The sequence below is a fragment of the Merops nubicus genome, unplaced genomic scaffold (assembly GCF_000691845.1).
Source record: "Merops nubicus isolate BGI_N331 unplaced genomic scaffold, ASM69184v1 scaffold7185, whole genome shotgun sequence".
Classification (NCBI taxonomy): domain Eukaryota; kingdom Metazoa; phylum Chordata; class Aves; order Coraciiformes; family Meropidae; genus Merops; species Merops nubicus.
In genome coordinates this window covers 54976-77326 of record NW_008610184.1, presented here as the reverse complement: position 1 = coordinate 77326, position 22351 = coordinate 54976, and the positions used below count along the sequence as shown (strand labels likewise).

The 22351-nt window shown below is 42.2% G+C and overlaps 1 protein-coding gene across 1 annotated transcript in view; it reads left to right on the top strand.

Annotated features, from left to right (window-relative positions):
• Positions 1-22351, top strand: part of SMOC1 (SPARC related modular calcium binding 1) — a gene marked incomplete at its 5' end in the record, with an annotated part of 66553 nt that overhangs the window by 10691 nt on the left and 33511 nt on the right. Inside the window, 2 exons of the mRNA XM_008940819.1 lie at positions 11256-11312; positions 15537-15617. Coding sequence (XP_008939067.1) covers positions 11256-11312; positions 15537-15617 — 138 coding nt within the window. The remainder of the gene's footprint in view (positions 1-11255; positions 11313-15536; positions 15618-22351) is intronic.

The window sequence follows — 22351 nt, the reverse complement described above, 5'->3', positions numbered from 1 at the left end:
TCAGCCAGGAATTAGTCCTCTAAAGGAGAAAGGGAGAGGGGCTGGCGAGAGAAGAGGCTGGGCAGGGGGAGCTGGAAGGGGGAAAATGCACTTTGAGATAGGTGCAATGCACGTGGCTAGAGGTGGAAGGGGTCTTGTGCTTCCTCAGCATGCAGGTGTCGGGAGAAAGGAAGGGCGCTTGTGTTCTTAGACACGGGCATGTGTCTGGGGGAGCAGGGTCAAAAATTTAGACTATTTACTTAATCCCTTGGAAAGGCTTTTTTTCTCTTCTGTTTTCTTTTTGTGTTTAACAGACTGCTTTACAGGGGACACGTGTGGTAATTAACACATGCAGCTGTAGGGCTTCAGCCATATGGCTGAATTTCAAATGGCCATTGATCTGGGAAATTTGCTGCTGTCTCCACCCCCCACTCACAGACTGTATTCCTTGAAGATGTGGGGGAATTTTATAGAGTCTTTACCTTGAAGAGACCAGAGCTGGAAAGAGAAGAGTGAAAGGGAATGTGTGTGGAGAGGAATGAAAGGGAATGTGTGTGATGTTGGGGAGAGAGGGAAGAGAAGCTGTGCGATTCCAATCACACCCTTCATGCCCCTTGCCCCAGGCCACCACATATTTCAGGTATCTTCTAAAATGTTCACAAAGCTAGGGATCTGATCATTACTTATACGAAGCTTGCATAACAGTTGTTAATTATTTTCCTCATTTAACAAGGCAGTCTAAGATCAGAATGGCAATGTCCTTTTTTGGGCTTTTCAGGTGTGCTCCCCTTTCCACAGCTGCAGGTATCTGGCCTCTTACTCAGCCTACCAGTGCCAAGGTGGAGTCGATTCTGGACTCTGAGCAGCCTTTTGGGAGGCCATCAAGGAGGGCATGTGTGTGTGTGGCGGGGTGAAGAGAGAATGTTTCACATCAAAGCAGAGGCTCCTGAAAGACGACGCAACGTTTTGTAGGTAGAATCAAACCAGGGAGGCTAAACTAAACAATCATATGGTGGTTGCTGCTTTTGCCAACGATGATCAGGCAGCTGTTGACAGCACTGTAGAGCTTTCTGCAAACTTCTCCCCACGTCTGGGGCAATGTCAAGTGCTAAAATCTTGCTATGAGATATGGTCTCTCAAGTGAAATATTTCTTTGTGCGGAAACTTTTTTGCTCCCTGTTTTATTTCAAATGTCACTCAAGGCAGTGAGCCAAATGGAAGATGGTTCAAAATTAAGATACTGTGGTTTAGAATCCTGCAGTATCTATCATACTTCCAGTGCTTACAGGGTGAGATAAAAATGTAGTCTCTTACCAAGTAGGAAGCTATAAAAAAAGTAAGCTTCTCCTCCTCTGCTTCCCCTCCTTCAGCCTATTTTTAAACGTTTTCAATGCTGGCTATTGCTGATTCCTTGATCTCATCACCCACTCCTCAGTGTAAGTAACACCGACACTTTCGAGGTGTTTCTGCTCTGGAAAAAAAAGCCAACAAACATTCCTAATAGTGCGTAGTCCAACTCTTGCTGAAGGGGGGCTGTGATTTACCCAGCCCTTATGATATAGCTGCTCTGGTTTTCTGTGTTCTGCCTGTCCTCTCTCACTTTTCTTTGAAGCTTAGCACCAGGCCTGTCCGGAGCAACCATGTACCATACTGCCTCTTCTGACTCACCTCCCATTTCTCTCTTTATTAATATGGACAGTGCTGCTTCTTGGGACAAGCTGGCCTAACATCTCCTCTATGGATTGGCATGACCTTTTCCACATAACTTGATTGTAGCCTGTATTGATATGCACTTGGATACAACATTGCTAAACAGATGCAGGACCTAATCCTTCTTTATTCACTTATTTATGGCTGTTTTATTTCCTTTCAGTTATTATCTCCCTGAAGAATAAGTTTATTCCTATTTTTCCTCTTCATTACCTTGATCCTCCTCTCTAGAGACAAAAGGGAAGTACTGGATTTATAGCCATATAATTGCTGGGTTGTGTTTACCACAGCAAGGCTTTTCTGTGCCAGTTGACCCATGAAGGTGTCTGCTGGTCAAAATGAGCCTTGGAGACTCAGTTTTGAAACTGAGTGCAAACCCCACAGCCATCTGCCCTTGTCTGTTGGGAAATGTGTCATGATTCTTCAGCAAGTGTCATGTAGTCATGATTTTTAGTAACAGGTAGGTTTTGATGCTGTGTTGATGCTTGTTTTTTTTTAGCTATCCCTCCATTTCTCCTTAGGTATTTGTATCAGTAGTGTTGTCCCTGCTGCTGCCTAGCTGATTTCATGAGGTATAGGAAAAATACAGAGGAAGATGAATTCTGACACTGTGGGATTGGGAACATGCTTGGTTTTCAAGATAAAAGTATTGCATAGTTTATATGGTCATTAAGAAATGGCTTTTTTGATTATTATCTCAGCAGGGTGGCAAGAACAGCAGCAGGATAGAAAAGATGCAGCAATACCAGGGAAACACTGTCTTCATCCAAAGGATTATGACACTTTGCCTGTGAGGGAAGGGAGGAACATGACTCAAAGGGAGAAATGGTCAAATCTGATACAGTGGAAATGGTAGTTTAAAAAAACATATATGACTTGTACTTTAGCAGCCCCCTCCAGAGCCTTTGAATGGAGGTTCTTTTAAGTCTTTTCCTTTTTAAATTTTTTTTTTTTAAAAAACATTGTTTTTTCTCTTCTCCTGGCAGTTTGAGCCACTCTGAAAGTGAATTTAAGGCTTTGACTTAAGACAATTAAAATCATTGCCAAGCTATTTGCCACAGGATGCCAATGGTTTCCTGCTGTGCTTTAAGAAGAATGTGACCAGCAGGTCGAGGGAGGTTCTCCTTCCCCTCTACTCTGCTCTAGTGAGGCCACATCTGGAGTATTATGTCCACTTCTTTGCCCAGAGAGGCTGTGGAGTCTACTTCTCTGGAGACTTTCAAAACCCTCCTGGATGTGATCGTGTGTAACCTGCCCTGGGTGATCCTGCTTTGGCAAGGGAGTTGGACTAGGTGATCTCCAGAGGTCCCTTCCATCCCCTAGCATTTTATGATTCTGAGCTCTCCAGTTAAAGAGAGACAGGGAACTACTGGAGAGAGTCCAACGGAGGGCTACAAAAATGATGAGAGGACAGGAGCATCTCTCCTAGAAGGAGAGGCTGAAAGACCTGGAGCTGTTTAGCTTGGAGAAGAGAAGACTGAGAAGGGATCTTATCGATGCTTGTCAATATGTAAAGGATGCCTTCACTGCTTGAGAGTGATTCTTCCCTGATCAAAATAAAGCTTTTTGTGCAACTCTATGAACTGTAGATGATCTCAAACTACCCTGATCTTTATTACCTGCTTCTCCTTTTTAGGAGACAAGATCGAAATCTGGCCTTGGGCATTTATTTTCCCATTAATGCCAAATCTTTGAAGAGACCTATTTTCCCTTTTGGGTAGGAATTTCCTGGGGAGTCTGAAAACTGTAAAACTGCATAAGAGAAACCCGTGTGCAGTGACAGGTCTTGTCTACCCAGACTTCCTTGCATTTGACTTTAACAACACTCTGTTAACCAAACTGAAGTCTGATCATCTGCTGGGCTGCCCATTTCTTATGGGTAGATTGCCTTGATAGAAAAGAAGATCCCTTGTGTTGGACTTTGCCCCCCAAATGAACTAAAACTTCTAGCTGAGTTCAAAGCAACAGGATCGTGTGCAGGTTCCTTGTTCTGAGTTACTTCTGTATTTAGGCTACTTGAGAGGTGTTGCTGCTTCTTGTCCAAAACTCCAAGCCTGCAAAATTGGTTAAGACTGTGGTTTACTGCTCACAATTTGTAGGCAAACTGCCTGAAGTCCAAGAAATCTTATTTCACAGGTTCCAAGGTTTTGAACCCCTCATTTGTTACTTACTAGAACATGAGACATCACATAAAATTGGGGCTCCCTGCTGTCCTCATAGATTAGGTGATAGCACTATAGTTGAGATCTTAGCTTGAGAAAGAGAAGAGCAAAGGGTGAATCTCAAGTTGGAATTAGGTGAGTGCTCTAAATGCTGGCTTTAATTATTTTAAGGTTCTTGCTTTGTCTTCTGCTTGAAAGCATGCCAATATACCTGAGGAAAAATATTATTTGGAATGCTGCATTTCTATGAGTGAGTTAAACCAACAACTTTTCACAAAGTACTGAAGCAAATTTACATCACTAGAAAGTTCACAGCCAGCTCAGATTAATTCTCTGAGCCTTCATGGCTGCTGCTTTTTCCCAGAATAACATAAATGTGTCTCTTTCTGCATTGGCACCAAAATCCATAAGAGTTTTTCCAGAAAAGTGGTAAAGTATAATGGCTCAATTTTCAGCTGAATTGTCCATGCAGCAGTACTAAGAAGATTTTTATTATATTTTTTTGCCTCTCCACAAAGGTTTGCATAACTTAATAGAAGTGAGTCAGGTATTTAAGTGGTAATTACCATAGGGCTTGGTTCAACCTGCAAAGTTCCAATCTGAATGTGGATCTGAACTTTCCCAGAGGCAGGGGGTGTGTTTGGACATTGTGCTGGTTTGACCTATTATAGCACAAGCTCTGAAATGCAGGTTCAGATGTGGACTAGGGCTCTGTAGCTTCCCAAGGATGAGACATTCAGGGCCACTTGTTTTGTTTAAACTGACTCCTGTCAAATGATACATAATTGAAATAATATAAAACTGGATCTCATTTTGGGGAAGGTGTCTAGAGCATTGTGTCTGAAGGGTAATATCTTGCCGTGCCTTTATTTTTCAAAAGGAGCTGTTTGAAAGCTACGAAGAATGAAAAGTTAGAGGGCAGGTTTGTTTTGGCTAATTACTGTAGAAGTACCTTGAGAACTTAAGCAGTAAATGAGGACTTTGGATTTTAGAGAGATCCTATCTGAATCTCAGGATTCAACTGTTTTAAAGCCACTGAATCCCAGAGACTAGAGCATTGCTATTAATAGAGAGTGCTGCTCCAGACCCCTTTTGACACATTTGCTTTTGAAGGTCCAGGCCCAGGAAGAGGGAGCTCTTTGTCTGCGGTCAGAATAAACTCATTGTACACCCAGACAATTAACTCTTCAATCGACTTGCCAGCCTCTGTAAAGCACTCCGCTCCCCTCTCTATCTCCAGTTCTATTCAGACACTTAAGCACACCAATGTTTTTTGTTTATTATTCTGAAAAAGTCCTTCACAAGAATAGTCGGAGCGGATCAACATTGTCCTCCCAGCAGCATTTATCTCCGCCTGGCAGAGAACATGTCAATCAGGAATCAAAAAGCCAAACAGAGGAGGCTTTGAAACGTGTCACGGGGGTCAGAGTTACTTCCAGCTGCCTGTGCGTGGGATATTGTGCTGCCATACAAATGCACTGACTACATTGGACCACAAAGTCCTCGGGGCTTGAGTGGCTTTTTTTTGTTGATGCACCTGCAAGGGAGATGTGAGGAGGAAGCTGGGGGGGGAACTAATGCCTTCCAGAAGGCAAAGGGGAAGGCTGCTTGCCCTATCTGGATGATTCCTGGAATGCAGCGTTGAAGTGAACTGCCTGCATCTGGATGGTGGAAGGCATAGTTGATGTGGGAAGGGAAGATTCGCTGCAGTGACACTGCGAGTCAACCTCTGCAGTTGAGAGCTCCTTATGCCCTAACAGAGCCCTGTCGTGTTCATTACTTAGGCACATCTTCACCTTTCTAAGCAAAACTTTTCCATATTTTGGCCAGTGTCCAAGTGTTTGTAGGTTGTTGTACCCAAAGGGAGCACATCATTGCCGTTTCTTCAAACGAAGGCAATAAAGAGCAAGAACTTGCTTTTGCTGATTTGGTTTAAAAAGTTGTTGGTTTTTTTTTTCTTAACAGCTGTAGGATCTCCATGCATAGAAGTGGTTGGACTTTGTGATTTTAGAGGTCTTTTCCAACCTAAAAGAGTCTATGATTCTATGGAAAGGGGTGTGAAAACCTGGCAGAGAAGTCTGTCTGTGCTTGGCAAGAAATGATCCACTTCAGCTGCTTGGCAAGAATTTATCTTGATTTGGCCGGATTGTAAGAATTTCACATTTTTTTGGCATGAGCGCTAACTTTCTGCATTTATATTGGCAATATAGGTCTCTGCATAAAAGTTGCATAGACTATTAAATTAATTATGACTTGCTTAAACTGCCTCACTTGATGCAGGGAAGGATTGTGATGAAGGTGACTACTTGCTCCATCCCTATGATACTGGAAGGGATGTGTATATTTGTGTGAGACCCCATGTGGTGCAAACACAGGTTGTGTTATCTTTTTTTAATACTTAAAACACCTCTAAGCCCAAGGGTGACAGAAATGTCAAAGTTGTAAAGCTACATCTTCAAGATTTAGGAGCTGCACAGATACAGGGAGCTTGAGTTGACCTGGCAGGTCTTTGTTGTATCTGACCAGAGTTACTAAAGCCACAGAAAGGTTTATGTATGACTTAAATCCCTCTGGAGCTCTCAGGCTTAGAAACGCTCTCCTGCCTTCATGTTGGTTTCACAGGCTCACTGAAGGTGGGCTTTGCTGCATCAAAAAGGATGTGTTGAGAGTTCACTCCTTGTCCTGGCTATCTGTGCTTCAAGCTGCCTATTCAGCTTCAGCTATGCTCAGTAGGGGCTCACCCAAACCCAGACGATGGTGAGTGAAGGAACCCCTTGACGCTGGGAGAAGGCTGCCTCCCCTCAGGGCAGAGCTATCCACTTAAAATTGCCTTTTTTTTGGAAGAACCATTGGTATTCAAGCTGTATGCTTACAAAAAAAGGCTAGGTTTTGTACAAGGCCTGGATGGTTGACCCTGTAAACACCAGTGCTCTTTAAAAGGGTAGAAATGATCAGAGTGACTCTTGGATTCCAGTGAGAACACAGAAGTGAGGTACCAAAGGTTGAGGTTGCTTAGGAAGAATACAGGTCTTGGTCTGTTAACCTGCTGATGCAAGTATACAGATGACTTTTGCAGTCCTGGGTAGGAAGTGTGGTATTGGAGGTTAATTCTATCACTCAGCTTTTCCCCTTTCTCCAGCTTCCATTAGGTGGCTTGAGGCAAGAACAGTGATTCACAGCAGCAGGCAGTTACTTCACATTTTTCCATAATAATTCATGCTTTTTCTATGTCAGGGAGTTTACTCTTCTCCTGACGTAACTTGAGTTGCTCATGGCCTCTGTGCCTGTCATTCTGATTAAAAAGGTCAGTTTAACAGTTGACTATCACGTGAACTGAATCCCCTTGTTCTTCAAGCCCAGTGTACACTGCCATCATTCCAGATGCAGATGCTTGCTAGATATCCTGCAAGAATAAGGGAAAGGGGAGTCCTGGTGGGAGCATAAAGAGTTCTTGCCCACCACTTGCAGTGGATATGAACACACAAGTATTTGTCCTTGGCTTGAGTTGTTCTCAGGCTAATGCAACCAAAACTGTTCTTAAGCTTATGAACCTCTGAGGGTAGGGTAATAGTGCAAGTGCACTCGTGGCTTATAGCTGTGGTGTCTTCATGTGAAAATAGCTTAGGGAAGTTTGTTTGGACCTGCCTGTTTCACCCTTACCAGTGATAAGGTAAAAATGCTGGTTTTAAGTTGACACCAACTGAGCCAGAAAACTCAGTTCAACTTTTGTAAGTGTACCCTAAGAAATGGAGGCTTACTGGAGTGTGGTGGCTTTAAAATGACATCCCGTGGGGAGGTGTTCTGGTGAGTGATGCTGTCTGTATTCAGTGATTGTCTTGGAAAATGAGAGCAGTTATTCCAGCTGGCTTGTAAAACATGGAGGAGAAGGATGCCAATGCACTCTTCATCAAGGCCCTGAGAATATTCTGCAACCAAGGGAAATATCTTTGGTGGTTCTGCAATACGTGAGTTCCTGATCTGGAAGCGTTGCTGTCTGGAGGGATTAGGGAGCACTCTGCTTGGCTGCTTTGATCCCTCTGTTTGTGATGTGCTCTGCATGAGGAATGGCTTCAGTCACTTGCCTCTTTTGAAAGTGTAGAATTTAATAGCTTCTTGAAGAAATAGATTGTTCCTGATGAACGCTCTTCATTACCTTTGGCTCCAAAGTAACAATATCCTGTCCATCTTGTATGTCACAAGAGACCCCAGGTCTCTGAAATAGCTTTGGTTTTGTGTTCTGTGTTAAAGTGCTGCTTTAAGGAATACAAAATGTCTGTTCAAAACTTTCAGGTATGTAAAATAAAACTTATTCCTTGTTTACCAGGAGCAAACAGGGCAGTGGAACAAATGTTCAGTGTGATGAACAGTGTATCGAGCGAAAGGAAAAATCAAATGAGAGCAGAAAAGTATTAGAGTTGTTCTTCTGCCCAAAGGGAACAGCAGTGAAACTTCTTGCCATAAGCTAATTTGAAACACTGAGACCTACTGAGAGTTCTCCAGTTTAAGAAATAGATTTAGTAGTTTCAGCGTAAGAAGCTGGCAGCTGGGAAGTGAGCATGGTGTTTTTAATAAAGTACAATTTTTGTCTTTTATGTGACTGTTTCATGACCTTTAAAAAATAATCAGAAATATCCCTGGCTTTTGATTTTGAAATATGGTGAATGTAATTACAGGGCTCTTGTCTATTGTTTTTTTTTTCCCTTGTATTTGTGATGAAAGAACTGTACTCGCTCGAACGACAGGGGAGTAATTATACCTCACTCTGTTTGCAGAACCCTTAATACTACACTGGGTGCTGCTACAGTGTGGACTTAGTGAGTTTGGCCTTAGTAACCCAGTGAAGAAATGATTGTGTAGTTCACAGGCTCATTTTACTGAGATTATCTTAAACAAACCCCTCGGTTCAAAGGTCACTTTGGTATTTTTGTCTATTTGCTGCATTTATTCTGTCACTGGTTAATACTTTCCAGTAGCTTAATGGCTGACTTTATGCATAAACAGCTACAAAATTATCTTTCCTTAAGAAGAAAGTATTTCCCAAATTGTAATTGCTACTCTCCCTGTTACACACACACACATATACATACACAGACACACAGAAGCCCAAAAGAAAGCCCCTGAACCTGAAGCATCCCAAGTTCTGCCAGAGTTCACATAATGGTTTGGGTAAAGTGCTGTGGCTCAGATCCACGTCTCATTTTTTTCCATTGTTGGCTTCTGGGTTGATGCTTTAAGTCTGAAAAGCAATCCTGTAATTACTCTGTGCAGAAGCATTCATGAGAACAATAGGAATAACCTTATTATCATGCTAGTAGGTGTTTTTTTATGTCAGGTCTCTTCCTATTTTATCTAACTTGAGAATTATTCACCTTTCCACTTGTTATCCTCTGCAGTTTTGGGTTGGTTTTTCAATCTGTAAAGCTAATCATGCTGATTACATACTGCTCACTGCTTCATCACAGTGTGAAGTGTCATCCTAAATAAATAACAAGCCATAGCTGTGGTTTCTGGGCTTTTGCAGAAGCAGAGCAGCCTATTCTGACCAAAAAAAAAGTGAAGATCAACTATTTACTTTTATTCAAAGGTTTCTTTAAATGGCAAAATCTTCCTTCTTGTAAATTAAGCAAAATTCAGGGAATTTTTCCAAGAAATCAGTTGCTCAATCTTTTCAAGTAAAATACTGCTTACCCATGTAACTGATAATACCCAATAACAGGAGAACTCAGAACGAGAGTTGACTGAGGAATGGTAAGTATTTTATCTTCCAGATATTTTTTGCTATGCTTGTAGTTAAGCATAAAACTAAATAGAGTGACGAAGAGGGAAAATGACAACAGGATCTCTCTTGCTCATTTCTGTCAACCTCCTTTACTTCAGTGGATCTCTGAGGTTGAAATGCAGTTTTTGGTTTGTGCTCTGTGTGAATTAGAATTCTTCCTGTGGAAATGCATAAAATTAATGATCTGTGGAAGAGGCGTTCAGGCTTTTGAAGACTTTGTAAAGCTGCAAATACAGGTATGGGTGGAAAAAATAGTCTAAAAGCCTCTGTTTTCCACCTCTGCCCTTCCTTTCCTCTTCCAATTGCGTCTTACTTTTGTAGTTGGATACAGGAGAAGGCTGAGGGCTGTTATTGCTGCCTCTAGGAGGGGCTGCCCCATGCACCTTTCCTCCAGATATTGGCTGCCCTGTACATCTGATAGTCATGGAGGTGGTGGCAAGCCTGGCTTTTCTGGCATGGACTCACTCCAACTGATTTCTGCTGTGTAACTTTACATTTTAGGTTACTGCCCACTTTACTAATGCCTAGTGTCATCTTTGCCCATAATATGTGCAAAAAAAAAAGGGTTATTACAAATGGTAAGTTCCAAAAGTCATTGTATTATAAAAAGGGGGGAAAAAACCACTTCAGGCTAATCTTACCTTAATTTACATCCTGACAGTATTCAATTTTCTAATCTTGCAATGTAACAAGACTTCCTTCTGCAGTATGTTCCAGCTTCACTTGCCCACAGTCAAAATTTTGCCCTTAATGCTACACCACTGTTCTGGTGCTGTGCAAAGATGCTCTAAGCTAGGGCTTGACATCCAGATCCCTCTGGGCACTGAGAAAATTAGACTCAGCATGAGTCTAAGCTGGACCTGTAGATACAATGGATAGGCATACTAAGCCAAATGGTGTAAAGTGAACACTTTTCCCCATAGTCCATCTCTAAGTACTGAGATTTATATTTCCTGTGGAATCCTTTTTGGATGAAGCTTTTAATCATGAAAGACTTGTGGTCAGAAGACATGGAGCACTCTTGCTTGTAAAAAACACAATGTAAGAGAAGTTCTTTTTCCACAATTTTGCAATTGGAAGACACTGTCACAGCCTTGCAATTAGAGAACACCTTGATGCAGACACTCTAAGAAAAAAGATTTGCTATTGACCATCCCTCCCTAACAGCTCTGCAGTGAATGGTGGTGCCAGGTCTGCACAGGTAAGTTTCAGTGGAAGAGTTTTTCTTTTGAACAAAAAGAGTAAGGAAAAAGATCTAGTGGGACAGCCATCTCTAGACCTCTGCTGTCTCAGGAAATGGCCTGTATGGGATATATAGCCACCCAAAACTAAAAAGGTGGTTGCCTGATGAGTACAAGGGGAGACTGCCAGGTGATGCACAGCAGTGGTTTGTGGAGGGAGAGGGGAAGAAGGTGGGGTGGCTTCTCTTGAGTCTAAGGCCAGTGCTTGATGCATGCTTGCTATGTAAAATGTTATTGCTGTTAGCATAAACTGTCTGTCTTCTCTCTCTTCTGGACTTGGCCGGGCCATGTACAAATCCCAATCATTCAACAGTGCTGGAGAGTAGATAGTATTTACCTCAATAATGGTAGTTTCTTTTCGATTTTTTTTAACCCTCAATTCAGATGACGGTTCGAAGCCAACGCCTACCATGGAAACCCAGCCCATTTTCGATGGAGAAGGTAAGAGCAGCCCTTAAAAGAGCAACAACAGAAAGCTACTCCTCTCTCTCTTTACAAGAATTTACGGCTCAAATGCTTTCTTTATCCCGCAAAGCAGAAAAGCCAGCGTATCTCATAAGTTATCCAAATTTCACAGTGCCCTTGGGACCTGAGGCATTTTCCCTAATCCATTTACATCCTCCCTCTTCCCTGGAATCCAACAATAACACCACTTGACCAGATTCCGGGAGTAACCTTGGAGGAAAGCGTGTCACGGCAAAAAAAAAAAGGTATCAAGTCAGAATTGGCAACTTCCTTTAGACTGTCCTTACCCCCTCGCTCCCTCCACCTCACAATGCCAATGCTGGGAGTTTCACAACCTCTGCAACATGTTATAGCCTCATGAAAGGGTGGGTAGTGCTAAACCACAGCTTATGAATGTTGACTTGGAAGAAAATCGCTGGGAGGTTTCTTTATTTAGCAATTACTTTCATTGACGCACATACTGTTTAACCAAATGAAGTCAGTGTCCTGGGCCCACTTAATTCACAAGCCCACCAAGGCAGTTTCCTTCTGAAGTGGGCTAATCTTGCCATTGTATTATTTTGGAGAGGGAATAAGGGACCGTAGTCCATTGGAAGCCTTGTCATCACAGAGTTCAAGCCTTTTGCACATACAAACATAAATTCCAGTGGGGATAGTGGTCCTTGGGTAGTGAATGGACCTATTAGCAGCTGCTCAGATCTTGAGTATTGCTTAGAAGTAGTGCAGGTTTTCTGCAGATTTAAACCCACAACCATAACAGTCAAGCAATGGGCTGAAGTCCCAACCACGCTGTGACCCACCTGAAGCTGTGGAGCACAATGCAGTGAGGAAAAGCCTGTGCATTTTCATACTGAACTGCTGTACTTGGCACTTCTTTTAAACTGGAACAAAGGCAGAAGTGGAGACTACTGAACGAGAGCAGGTGGTGCTGTTAGTACCTCCTGCCTTCTTGTGAAAACAGGTGATGGGGTGGAGGTTTTTTTGTAGCTAAATTAAGCTTATTTAATGGCAAGATGTTGTAGTCTTGTCACTTCCATTAAGAGGTCATAGTAAGAACCTTCTTATGAACTTTAAGAACCAAAGCAAAGCCCTCAGAGTAAAAAGCACTCTCAAATAAACAAAGGAGACTGAAGCCATGCTGACTGTCTCTCATATCAAAAGAAAGTTTCTCCTGGTAGCAAGCTGATGTTATATTAAATTGCTGTTTGTAATCACATACTTCTGGCCTTCGTGTTTTCCCCTGGGAGGGTGTGTGTAGCTATTTGAAGGAGTGAATGCACTAGTAAAATGCAGGAGTGAGTTGATCAGTTCATACAGCCTGTTCAGAAGCTCCTTCTAGGATTCTTGAGAAATGTTAGAGTGAGCAAACCTTTTCTGGTTCTTCTGGTGACAGGCAGAGTCTGAAAAAAACCCCAACCTTCTGTGGAAAAAAAATTTCAGTCAAAAACCTTTGTTTTAGATTGTAGGTGAAATCAAGTCTGATAAATGGGCTTGGACTGTAGGAGGAAAGATTGCCTCTCACAAATCTTGCCATTTATTATGCAAGATGTTATCTCCTGGACTTCTAGAGAGAATGACTCATACCATGGCTCCTGTTGTATTAGCAGGGTCCCTTATGACTTGGGAGAAGACAATATGCCAGGCAGGTTAATCAAGCATCAGTGAATAACCTCTGCTAAGTTGGTCAGTATATTTTTCTCATCTGTTAGTAAAATGGGACTAACTAGATTTCAGTGATGGTTGTAGCAGTAGGCAGAAGACAATCCATTCTGGATCACAAATTTGTGTAATCCACTACCTTTGAGCATACTGTCTCCAAAGTGACTTAAAGTGGGGACGTCAGGAAGAGCATAAGAAGCACTTAACCCAGAGAGGACTTAAAGGTGACCTAATAGCAGCCTCCCACGGGGAGGTTTATCAAGAAGATGATAGAGCCAGGCTCCACAAGTCTGGACACATGAATTGACAATAAAACTGTGGAAGTTTTTTTCATATTTTGTTCTTGGGTGCCCATCTTCAATCCACAAGGGGATGACTTTTTTTCAAAGGGCATTAAAAATACTCAGCTGTCCTTGAAATGCATGATACCTCTTGGACCTCAGCACCTGCAAGATGAAGTTTCACCTTTCTCACGTTTTCACCTACATTAGAGGATAATGGAAATTCACATTTCAGGCATAAGTTTCCCTCCCACTCCCCACCACCCTCCCTGAGGGCACAACAGAGCAGTGCCAGAGAAAATGGAGATCAGATAACTTAAACTCTCCTGTCCAAGGTTGGAATCATAAAGCAACCATCTCTTTAAAAACTATTTCACTTCATTACAATGCAGATCTCAGCAATGTTTATGGTGAATCTCTCCTCTCAGGACGAGATTCTCCTTTGCAAAAGAGTATTTTATTAATGGTCCTTGCTATAGTTTTAAATTAAAAAAAAAGGTTTTAGTCCCTCCTGCATTTCTAGGCTGGTTTTTTGCATCTATTCTCTATTTAGTTTCAATGTGCAAGTTGTATGCATTTCCTAAAGAATAATTTCTTTAAACATTTTCTCTTTTTGGTTAATTTGGCCTCTTAATTCAGTGGGAATCTACTCTTTCTGTTGTTCAGAGGCATGTATGTTGCTTACCTGTGTTCCAAAAAAGAGTCCAGGTTAAACAGATGGAAAATACGTTTTTATAGTAGATCCCAAAGGAATAATTTCCTTTTCTTTTTCTTTATCCTCTTTTCCAACAGTTTCTTTTTCTGCACCTTTCAGCCTTACTTAAAGATATGCACCAATTGTGTCTCTAAAGACTCTGACCCATTCTTTGGCATCTGTTGACTTTGGTTGTCCCTCCTTTTTCAGCTGTAGACATGCCCAGTCCATACCGTTCAGAGTCAGAGCTAAATTTCATCCCAGATTTAGGGCTTTGGATGTAGCACTTTGTTTTACTAAGTTTTTCTACTTTTGTGCTTCTCCCCTTCCTTCCTCTCACCCAGTGCTTAATTTGATGTAATTTTTACCCAAGAAAGACCCAGAGTATATAGGTATTTATAGGAGCACATCATGACTGGGTGATGCTAAAGTAACGTAGTGAACCCTGCAGATAAGGCAATCTGCTAAGCAAACTGCACCACTGTGGCAATATCAGTGTTCCACCTATATTTTCGTATGAAAAAAAAAATGCCCTGACCATGATTACAATAATGCCTGCAGTCAGTGTTGTTGAAAATGTTTATCAAGGAAAAATTCACTTTCATTTTTCCTTCATGCTTTTATAATGTATAATCAGTTTTTGTTGTAGCCAGCCAGCTTCTCCCTTGAAGCAGATCCATGTAAATGTCAACAAGGGAGCAGGAAAACCCTTGTAAAAACTTCTTAGAGGAACTGAAGACAAAGTTGAGGATCTAGTATTTAAGGCATGCTCTTGTGGAACTGAATTTTTTTTTAAGACAATATCTGTTCTGAAAATGTCACCTTAAGAGCTCTAGCCCATGGTGTCAAGTATGGCTTTGCTTAATTCTAATCAAATGCTGATATGATGTAATTTCTGTGGCTTAGGGCAGGTTCTGCTGTGTTTTGAAGTTGATTGTAACACCTCAGGGGAGGTGCTCTAAGCACTTCTTTTCCCACAAATTTACATTTGGATGTCTTGGTTGTAGTGCATGAGGCATGCTAGTCTAACCAGAACTTGTTTCTTTAACAGAGTTCCTTTCAAGTCCTTCCAGATATATCTTAATTTCTCTGCCTATTTACTTCAGATTTTGTTGTTGCTTGTTTTAGGGGACTGACTGTGGTCAGCTCTCCTTGGACTGTTAAAGCAATATTGAAAGTCTGGAATGACTTTATTAAAATCTGGATTTCATACATAATTTAGTGGAAAGCAATATCTACTACAGCACACAACATAACCTTTGAGATCTCTCAGTCTTGAGGAGAAAGGCTTGAGAATTGAGAATTTAGCATGTGGAGGGTGGTGGGGAGGAAACAAAATGTTTTGCCAGCAGAGACATACTTCCTGGGATGGGAAGATAATGAGATAACCTTGTGGAAGTTTTACAAATAGTGGTTCATAAGAGGTGGAAGACCTCACCAGGGGATGAGCCAATCTCTACAAAGATGGTGGATCAGTTAAGGTATGATTGTCCTCATAAGTAAGAGCCATTTGCATTCACTAGTTGCTGTAGTTTCTTGAAGGCTTTTTTTATTCTTCTTTTTCAGAAATCACAGCACCCACCCTTTGGATTAAGCACTTGGTCATCAAAGATTCCAAACTGAACAGCTCCAGCATAAGGAATTCAGGTATTGTTTGATTTATACTTAAAAAAATGTTTTTTTAACTAGTTTGCAGTCGCTCACCATCTGTTCTTATTTCATTCTTTCTCTGTTCTAGCTGTCCTGCTGCTTTTCAGTGTTGCAGGACTTGAAGTACAGGCTGTAAAGCAATTTCAGATAGCATCCTTTTTTGTGTCCAGAAGGCCACTGTGTGATGAGGCATGTTTCCATTTCCCCAAACTGTAACTGGGGAACCTCTAATTTCTTCATCTGTTAATTCATCCCAGCCATCTGTCATCTTTATTCTCTTTATTGCTCAGCAATCTTCTGTGGATGTACAAACTGATGCAGTTGGCTCCAAAATCTGGGCTGTAGTTTTAGTCTAAGCAGTTGAGAAACTAGAGAGAGGGGCTTCTTTTCTAGCAGCTTCAAGATTCTTCTCTGCAGGGGATATTTCTTGATAGAGAAATTATCTGATTGCTTCACAACTGAAAGTAGATGACTTATGTCTGGGCCTAAGTAAATGTTGAGATTATTTTTGTGGGTAAGAGAGTAGATGAGGGAAGACACAAGCACAAAAAACCCAACCAACCAAACAAAAAAAAACCAAATCCAAGGATGAAATCATGAACATGAGTGGGAAAAGGGGGAGCAGGAAGTTAGGATGTAATACTTCAGACTGGAGGTGAGGGTGAAATTGTGTGGAGCCACTGAAATCACAAGAAACTGGAAGGGCCTAAAGAGGAGAGTGAGGGTTTCTTGGTAAAAATGATTTTGGTCAGATATACTTGAACTGAAGTGGGAGAAAAGAAGAACATGAAGGCAATATCAAAATAAGAAAATTCCCTTAAGAAGCCAGGAGTTTACTTTTAAAGTTTAAGTAAGAGCTGCTACTATTGCCTATATTTTATGGAACAATATATGCCTAGATCAGCTGTTGGAGATAAATCCAGTCTCCAGAACAGATAAATTCTGCTAGGTTGAAGCATCTCACCACCTGGTGTCTCTGGATGAGCCAGAGAGCATTCATGGCACTCAGCAGTTTCTGTAACCTTCCTGTGCAGCTTCCCAGCTACAGGGTGAAATCAGTGCTGGGTTAGGTGAGATTCTCTTGCTGCAGGGTGGAGAAGAGCTCTTAGCAGGAGGATGTCCATTGTGCTGATGTTGCCAGGAGCAAACCTGGTAGCTGCAATGATTTGAGTTCTAGGAGGTTACAAAGGGACTTGGAAGCAGGAGAATCTTTTATTTGTGAGCCTCTATCCTACCCTTTCTTGGCCTAACAGAGCTAAGGTAGTCTGGCTTTCACATTGTGGAGCCAATTGGTTTGTTCAAGGGTTTAGTCAGGAAGCTGCCTGATGTAAAGTGGAGTTTTGCTCATGGAAGAGTTCCGTTTGTGAATTTGTTTTTGTACATTTCTTAATTTCAGTTGGTTCTGATGTCATTTCTGTTAGTCAAACAAGATTATTGTGGGTGCAAGCTGCAAATGGTAAATAGATGATCTCCTGGAAAATTCAAGAGGTCTGTAAGAGGTGGTTTCTACAGCAAGCTAAAAGGAGGTGTGTGGTTCATCTGACTCAGCCTTACTGATTGCTCTGGCAGACACTCATTTGCTATAGGATCTCATGTGGAGACTGGGTTGCCAGTTTTTGCCCCCAGATTTCTACATTAGGCCATACAAATACACAGTCATCTCTGTTTCTTACACCAAATTATTGATACAAAGAAATGCTGCCTCATCAAAAGAAGGCTGTGGTTTATCTGGTAATAGGTGTGGGCTACTTCAGTCTATCTCTTTCAACCAGTGAAGTGTAAGTAGCCTTCTTTGGTACCTTTCATCCCTTTCATCCATTGTCATGTGTATTAAAAGGCAGCATAGGGTATGTGGGATTGAACAACAGAGTTAAGGAGGTTAATTATCATTTAGAATCAAGTTCTTCAAATGTCTCCAAGTCTGTCTTGGCTTGATGATGAAACAGCTATTATGAGATGGGCATGCAAAATTAGGGGAGGTTTTTAATTGCTTTTGGCCCTTGTCAGCTTGTAATATTAATGTTCATCACATTTCTGATTTTTCATTTACTTTTAAAGGCTTAAGGTGAGTTTGTAACTGCAAAAATGGATTTTTGGTTTTGGTATTCACTCCACTATATTGTCTCTCTGAGCTTGCACTTGCTGTCTCGAAGCAGATAGAACCTGGTATCCTCTTGAAGCAATTTCATGGGATCACTGAAATTAGAGGTGAGAAAAGACCTACTAGGTCATCTAATCTACTGCTTCAGGGCTAGTGAATGTTTGTATTGTATGAAAGCATCATTTTCTGGTGTAGCCTGAGGCAATAAAGATTTCACTTCTTCCCACAGGAAGCCGCTCTGCTGTCTGAACTCAATCTCAGCATTTTTCTTTTTGTAATATCCAGCCTAACTCTTCTTTTATCTCTGTTCTTTTCCATTAGTCTTGAGTTCTTGAAAGCCTGCTCTATTCCTTGGAGTCTGTGTACTGACACACTTAACCCTGATCACTCTCCTCCCTGTGGTGGTTATATAGCTCTGTCCTTTGCTGTGAAGAGGAGTCCAGTAGGTACTACTGTCAGAGGACGTGTGCTGCTCTCTAATCAGCCCTGACATTGGACACCTTGTACCCTCAGCAATTTTGATGATGATACAAAACTGAGAGGAGTGGCTGACACACCAGGAGACTGTGCTGCCATTCACTGAGACCTGGACAGACCGGAGAACTGGGTGGAGGACAACCTAGCAAAGTTCAACAGGGACAAGTGTAGAGTCCTGTACCTGGGAAGGAGTAACCCCATGCACCGGTGCAGGTTAAGGGCTGACACAGCTCCACTGAGAAGGACCTGGGAGTCCTGGTGGGTAACAAGTGAACCGTGAGCCAGCAGTGTGCTCTGGTGGCCAAAAGGGCCAATGGTATCTTGGGATGCATTAAGACAAGTGTGACCAGCAGGTTAAAGGAGTTTCTCCTGCCTCTCTACTCTTGCCCCAGTGAGGCCACATCTGGAGAACTGTGTCCAGTTGTGAGCTCCTCAGTTCAAGAGAGACAGGGAACTACTGGAGAGAGTCCAATGGAGGGCTACGAAGATGATGAGGGAACTGGAGCATCTTTCTTAAGAGGTGAGGGTGAGACACCTGGGGCTGTTAGTCTGGAGAAAGGAAGACTTGAGAAAGAATCATATTTATGCTTATCAGTATCTAAACAGCTGGTGTCAAGAGGGTGAGGCCAGGCTCTTTTCAGTGGTGCCCAGTGATAGGACAAGGGGCAACGGGCACGAACTGGAACACAGGAAGTTCCACCTAACATGAGGAGAAACTTCTTTCCTGTGAGGGTGATGGAGCCCTGGAACAAGCTGCCCAGAGAGGTTGTGCAGTCTCCTTCTCTGGAGAGATTCCAAACCCACCTGGAGATGCCATCCTGTGCAACCAGCTCTAGGTGAACCTGCCTTAGTGGAGCGGTTGGACTAGGTGATCCACAGAGGTCCTTTCCAACACCTACCATTCTTGGAAATCTAGCAACGTCACTGTATCAACCATGAGGAGAATCTAAGAATTGTTATATGGAGACAAGATGGCTTTGTAATTTGCTGTCATTGTCTCTGGTCAATGTTAGACTTCAGAGTGAATCAGCCACCAGGTAGTAGAGCTGGTGACACCCCAAGTTGCACATGCAGCCTGTATCTTCTGAAAGCTGCATTTGAAGTCTGAATGTTCCACCTTCCATTTAGTGTTGACAAACAGAAGAGTTTCTCTTGAAACAGTTCTCTCTTCTGGAGCAGTTATGCTTTGCTTGGCATGTGTAAATACTATTGAAGCTAGGGATCAGGAGAGCAGAATGACTCCAGCCTGGTGATTAGAGCACTTGATTGAGAATCTATATGTCTTCAGGCATTTTGCCAGTGGGTTTTTCTGTGCTCAGTAAACCAGCATTGCTAGGAGATATTGCTAGTGCTGTTACCTCAGCCTGCCTTCAAGAATGAAATGATCTTTTTCTCAGTAGGGTGAGATGCAGGTTCAAATCTTCTCAGCCAGAGGCAGGAGCCAAAATATGAATGTGCTCTAACATCTGGACTGTTGAGTAGCAGAGGTTATTGTTTTTCTACACTTACAAACTAAGTCTTCTGCCTTTATGAATCCTAAAAGCCAATTTTTCTTTTCAGGGCAAGTGAAAGATCTATATCAACACAATATTTTGTTTGCTCTGGCAAGATGCCCAAAGCATTTTTTGATGTTTCTTTTGACTAGATTTTCACCTTCCCCAAAGCTCACACTTGCACGTGCACACCCATGGATACCCCATGGGAACTAAGCCTGTTATTCAGCACTGCTCTCTGTAATGTGTAATTTTTAACACTGCCAGAGCAGGAGATGATACAGATGGGACCTTTGCAATGGCCATTTGCTAATCAGCATGGGTGGGATCTGTCTATTCATTCTACTGTTTCAGCCTCCTACTTTCCTCCTTCCTCCCTCCAACCTATTCTGACCTGCAACAGTCCAAATGATTATTCTTTTACGGTTCTTCATCTAGGAAAACACTTGATAATGTATTCTGCTTCCAAGAAAAAAATCTAATGCCTGCCTGTTTGGGAGCACCCCATTTTCACTAAGGAATCCGTGGTTGCTCCTCATTCCCACAGTTGGGTTATCTCCAAATCCATTTGTGCTACTTAGTGATTTGGTTTTAGTTAGCAAGAGATTCCAGCCTGTATCCAGCTTACCCTGACAACCTTTAAAAAAACCACAGAGTGATGTAATGAGCTCATGCATGGAAAAATAAACAGTTCTGGAGAAACCAGCAGTAGCAGCCTCAAGTAAATATTCTGCAGTCACTGGGGTTTTGAACATGACGTTATTTGAAAGGAAGAATGAGTAATATATTACGGTTAGCAGCTGAAGACAGGTTTGTGTGTGTCTAGTAAAAAAAAAGGAAAAAAATAGCTGTTTGTATCAAAATCTTGCTTGTTGAATGGGGGCCAACTCCATGTGGCCTGTTCTGTTCAGCTCTGTCAACCCAACCATCATGCAGCCATCTGATATGACAGCTTTCCAGTGATAGGGCTTTCTGCTGGCAGGAGCTCTTAGTGGACAGGGTATAACTGTAAAGCTTTGAAAACAAGAATGGTGGTGTTCACGTTTCTTTTTGGTTATTGAGTTCACTTGGAGCCCAAGCTCTCTGTCTTCTTAAAGGGAGAACCAGCTTGAAAACAGCAGGTCTGTATATACTTTTGCAAGAAGTAGAAGTGCACCCTGCAATCCACCCCAAAGGCAGTCTGTGTGCTCTTGGGTGAAGTCTGTCTCAGAGAGGCACACAGTGAGGTGGGTGTGATTATATCAACTGTAATACCAGGACCTGGGTTCTCTGGTTTGTCTGTGTTCCTTCCTTAAGCTTTTTTTCCTTGCTTGCAGAAAGTAAAAGACAAGAAAACCCACATGGCACTCCAAAATAACTCCCTTTTTTCAGTACTCACCTAGGAATAGGGCAGTTTTGGTAGGATACACCCAAAATAGCCAAGGTTAGACAAAAGTTTAGGACTTCTTCTTTTCAGCAATGAGGACTAAACTCAAGGAGCTTGAATGTCTGTGTTATTTTCCAGAGGAGGAGACAATGTACCCATTTGTGTTGAATGTATTTGGAGCTGAAGCAAATTTCCTTCTGCCTTGGAAATGTGGAATGCTGCAGAGACCTGGACAGATTCAAATGAGTCTTTTGAAAGGCAAAGCACTGTTCTGAATGGGGACAGTTTCTCACCTGTCTTTATCCCTTAGCTGTCTTGTCCTACTCTTGGCACACAGCACTCCTCACCTTGTTGTTTAAAGACAAGTGAGACCATGGGCTTCTGCTTCTCCTGCTACTTTTCTCCTACTTTCTGCTACTACTAAACTGGTTGTGTTAGTTCCAAACTGACTGGCTGTCTCTCCATGCTAGTTGTGTTACTGTTACTGTCCAAATGTCTATTAGAGGATTGTAGGCTTTTCCCCAAAGGAAGAGCCAATTCCCACAGGATTGTGGCTGGTTAGTCGTAGTCAGGACATCAAATGGAGGGGATGGGTGGAAGCAAAAGTTGATCTCACTTTAGCAGGGGAGGTAGCCAGACACAATCCTGCTTTAGTGAGATCTGAATAAGATGGTACAGTGGAGAATTTTGGTGCCTAGGAATGATATCCTAATGCTGACTGCAGTCCTCCTTGGTGAACATCTTGGTCCTTCCATCTCCTGTGGGCATAATACCTGGGAGTAGTGGCTTTTGAACTTCCCCATGGCTGAAGAGGAAACAAGAAGTGTCAGTGATGATGCCAAGAACAAGACTTCATGGGAGGGAACCAATGAGTCAAAGTTTTTCCCTTTTCTGCTGTTCTCTCTTAATGTGTCTTGCCTGGCTCTTGTCCTGCATCTTGAGTCAGTGCCTCCCAACACGGTGCTCCTCTGATCTGTCAAAACTATTGAGCTAAAATCTGCCACTGCACTGTCCCACTTGCCAGAGTGGTTTCTCTTCAGACCTTTGTATGAGTCTTCCCAGCCTCTATTTTTGTGAGGCTTTGTTTTGATTTGGTTTTGAATTAATTTTAATTTAGGTTACGGCTTGATATTAAACGGAGCAATTCCAGGAGAAGCTCTTGTTGAGTATGATGTGGAGAATTACCCTTCCTGTTGCATTTTCACAGCAAATATCTGTGCTTTTCTCTGCTGAGATCTGCTTCCTTGCAAGCCAAAATGTGATGTTTTGCCCTTTACTTGCCCTGCAATAGTAA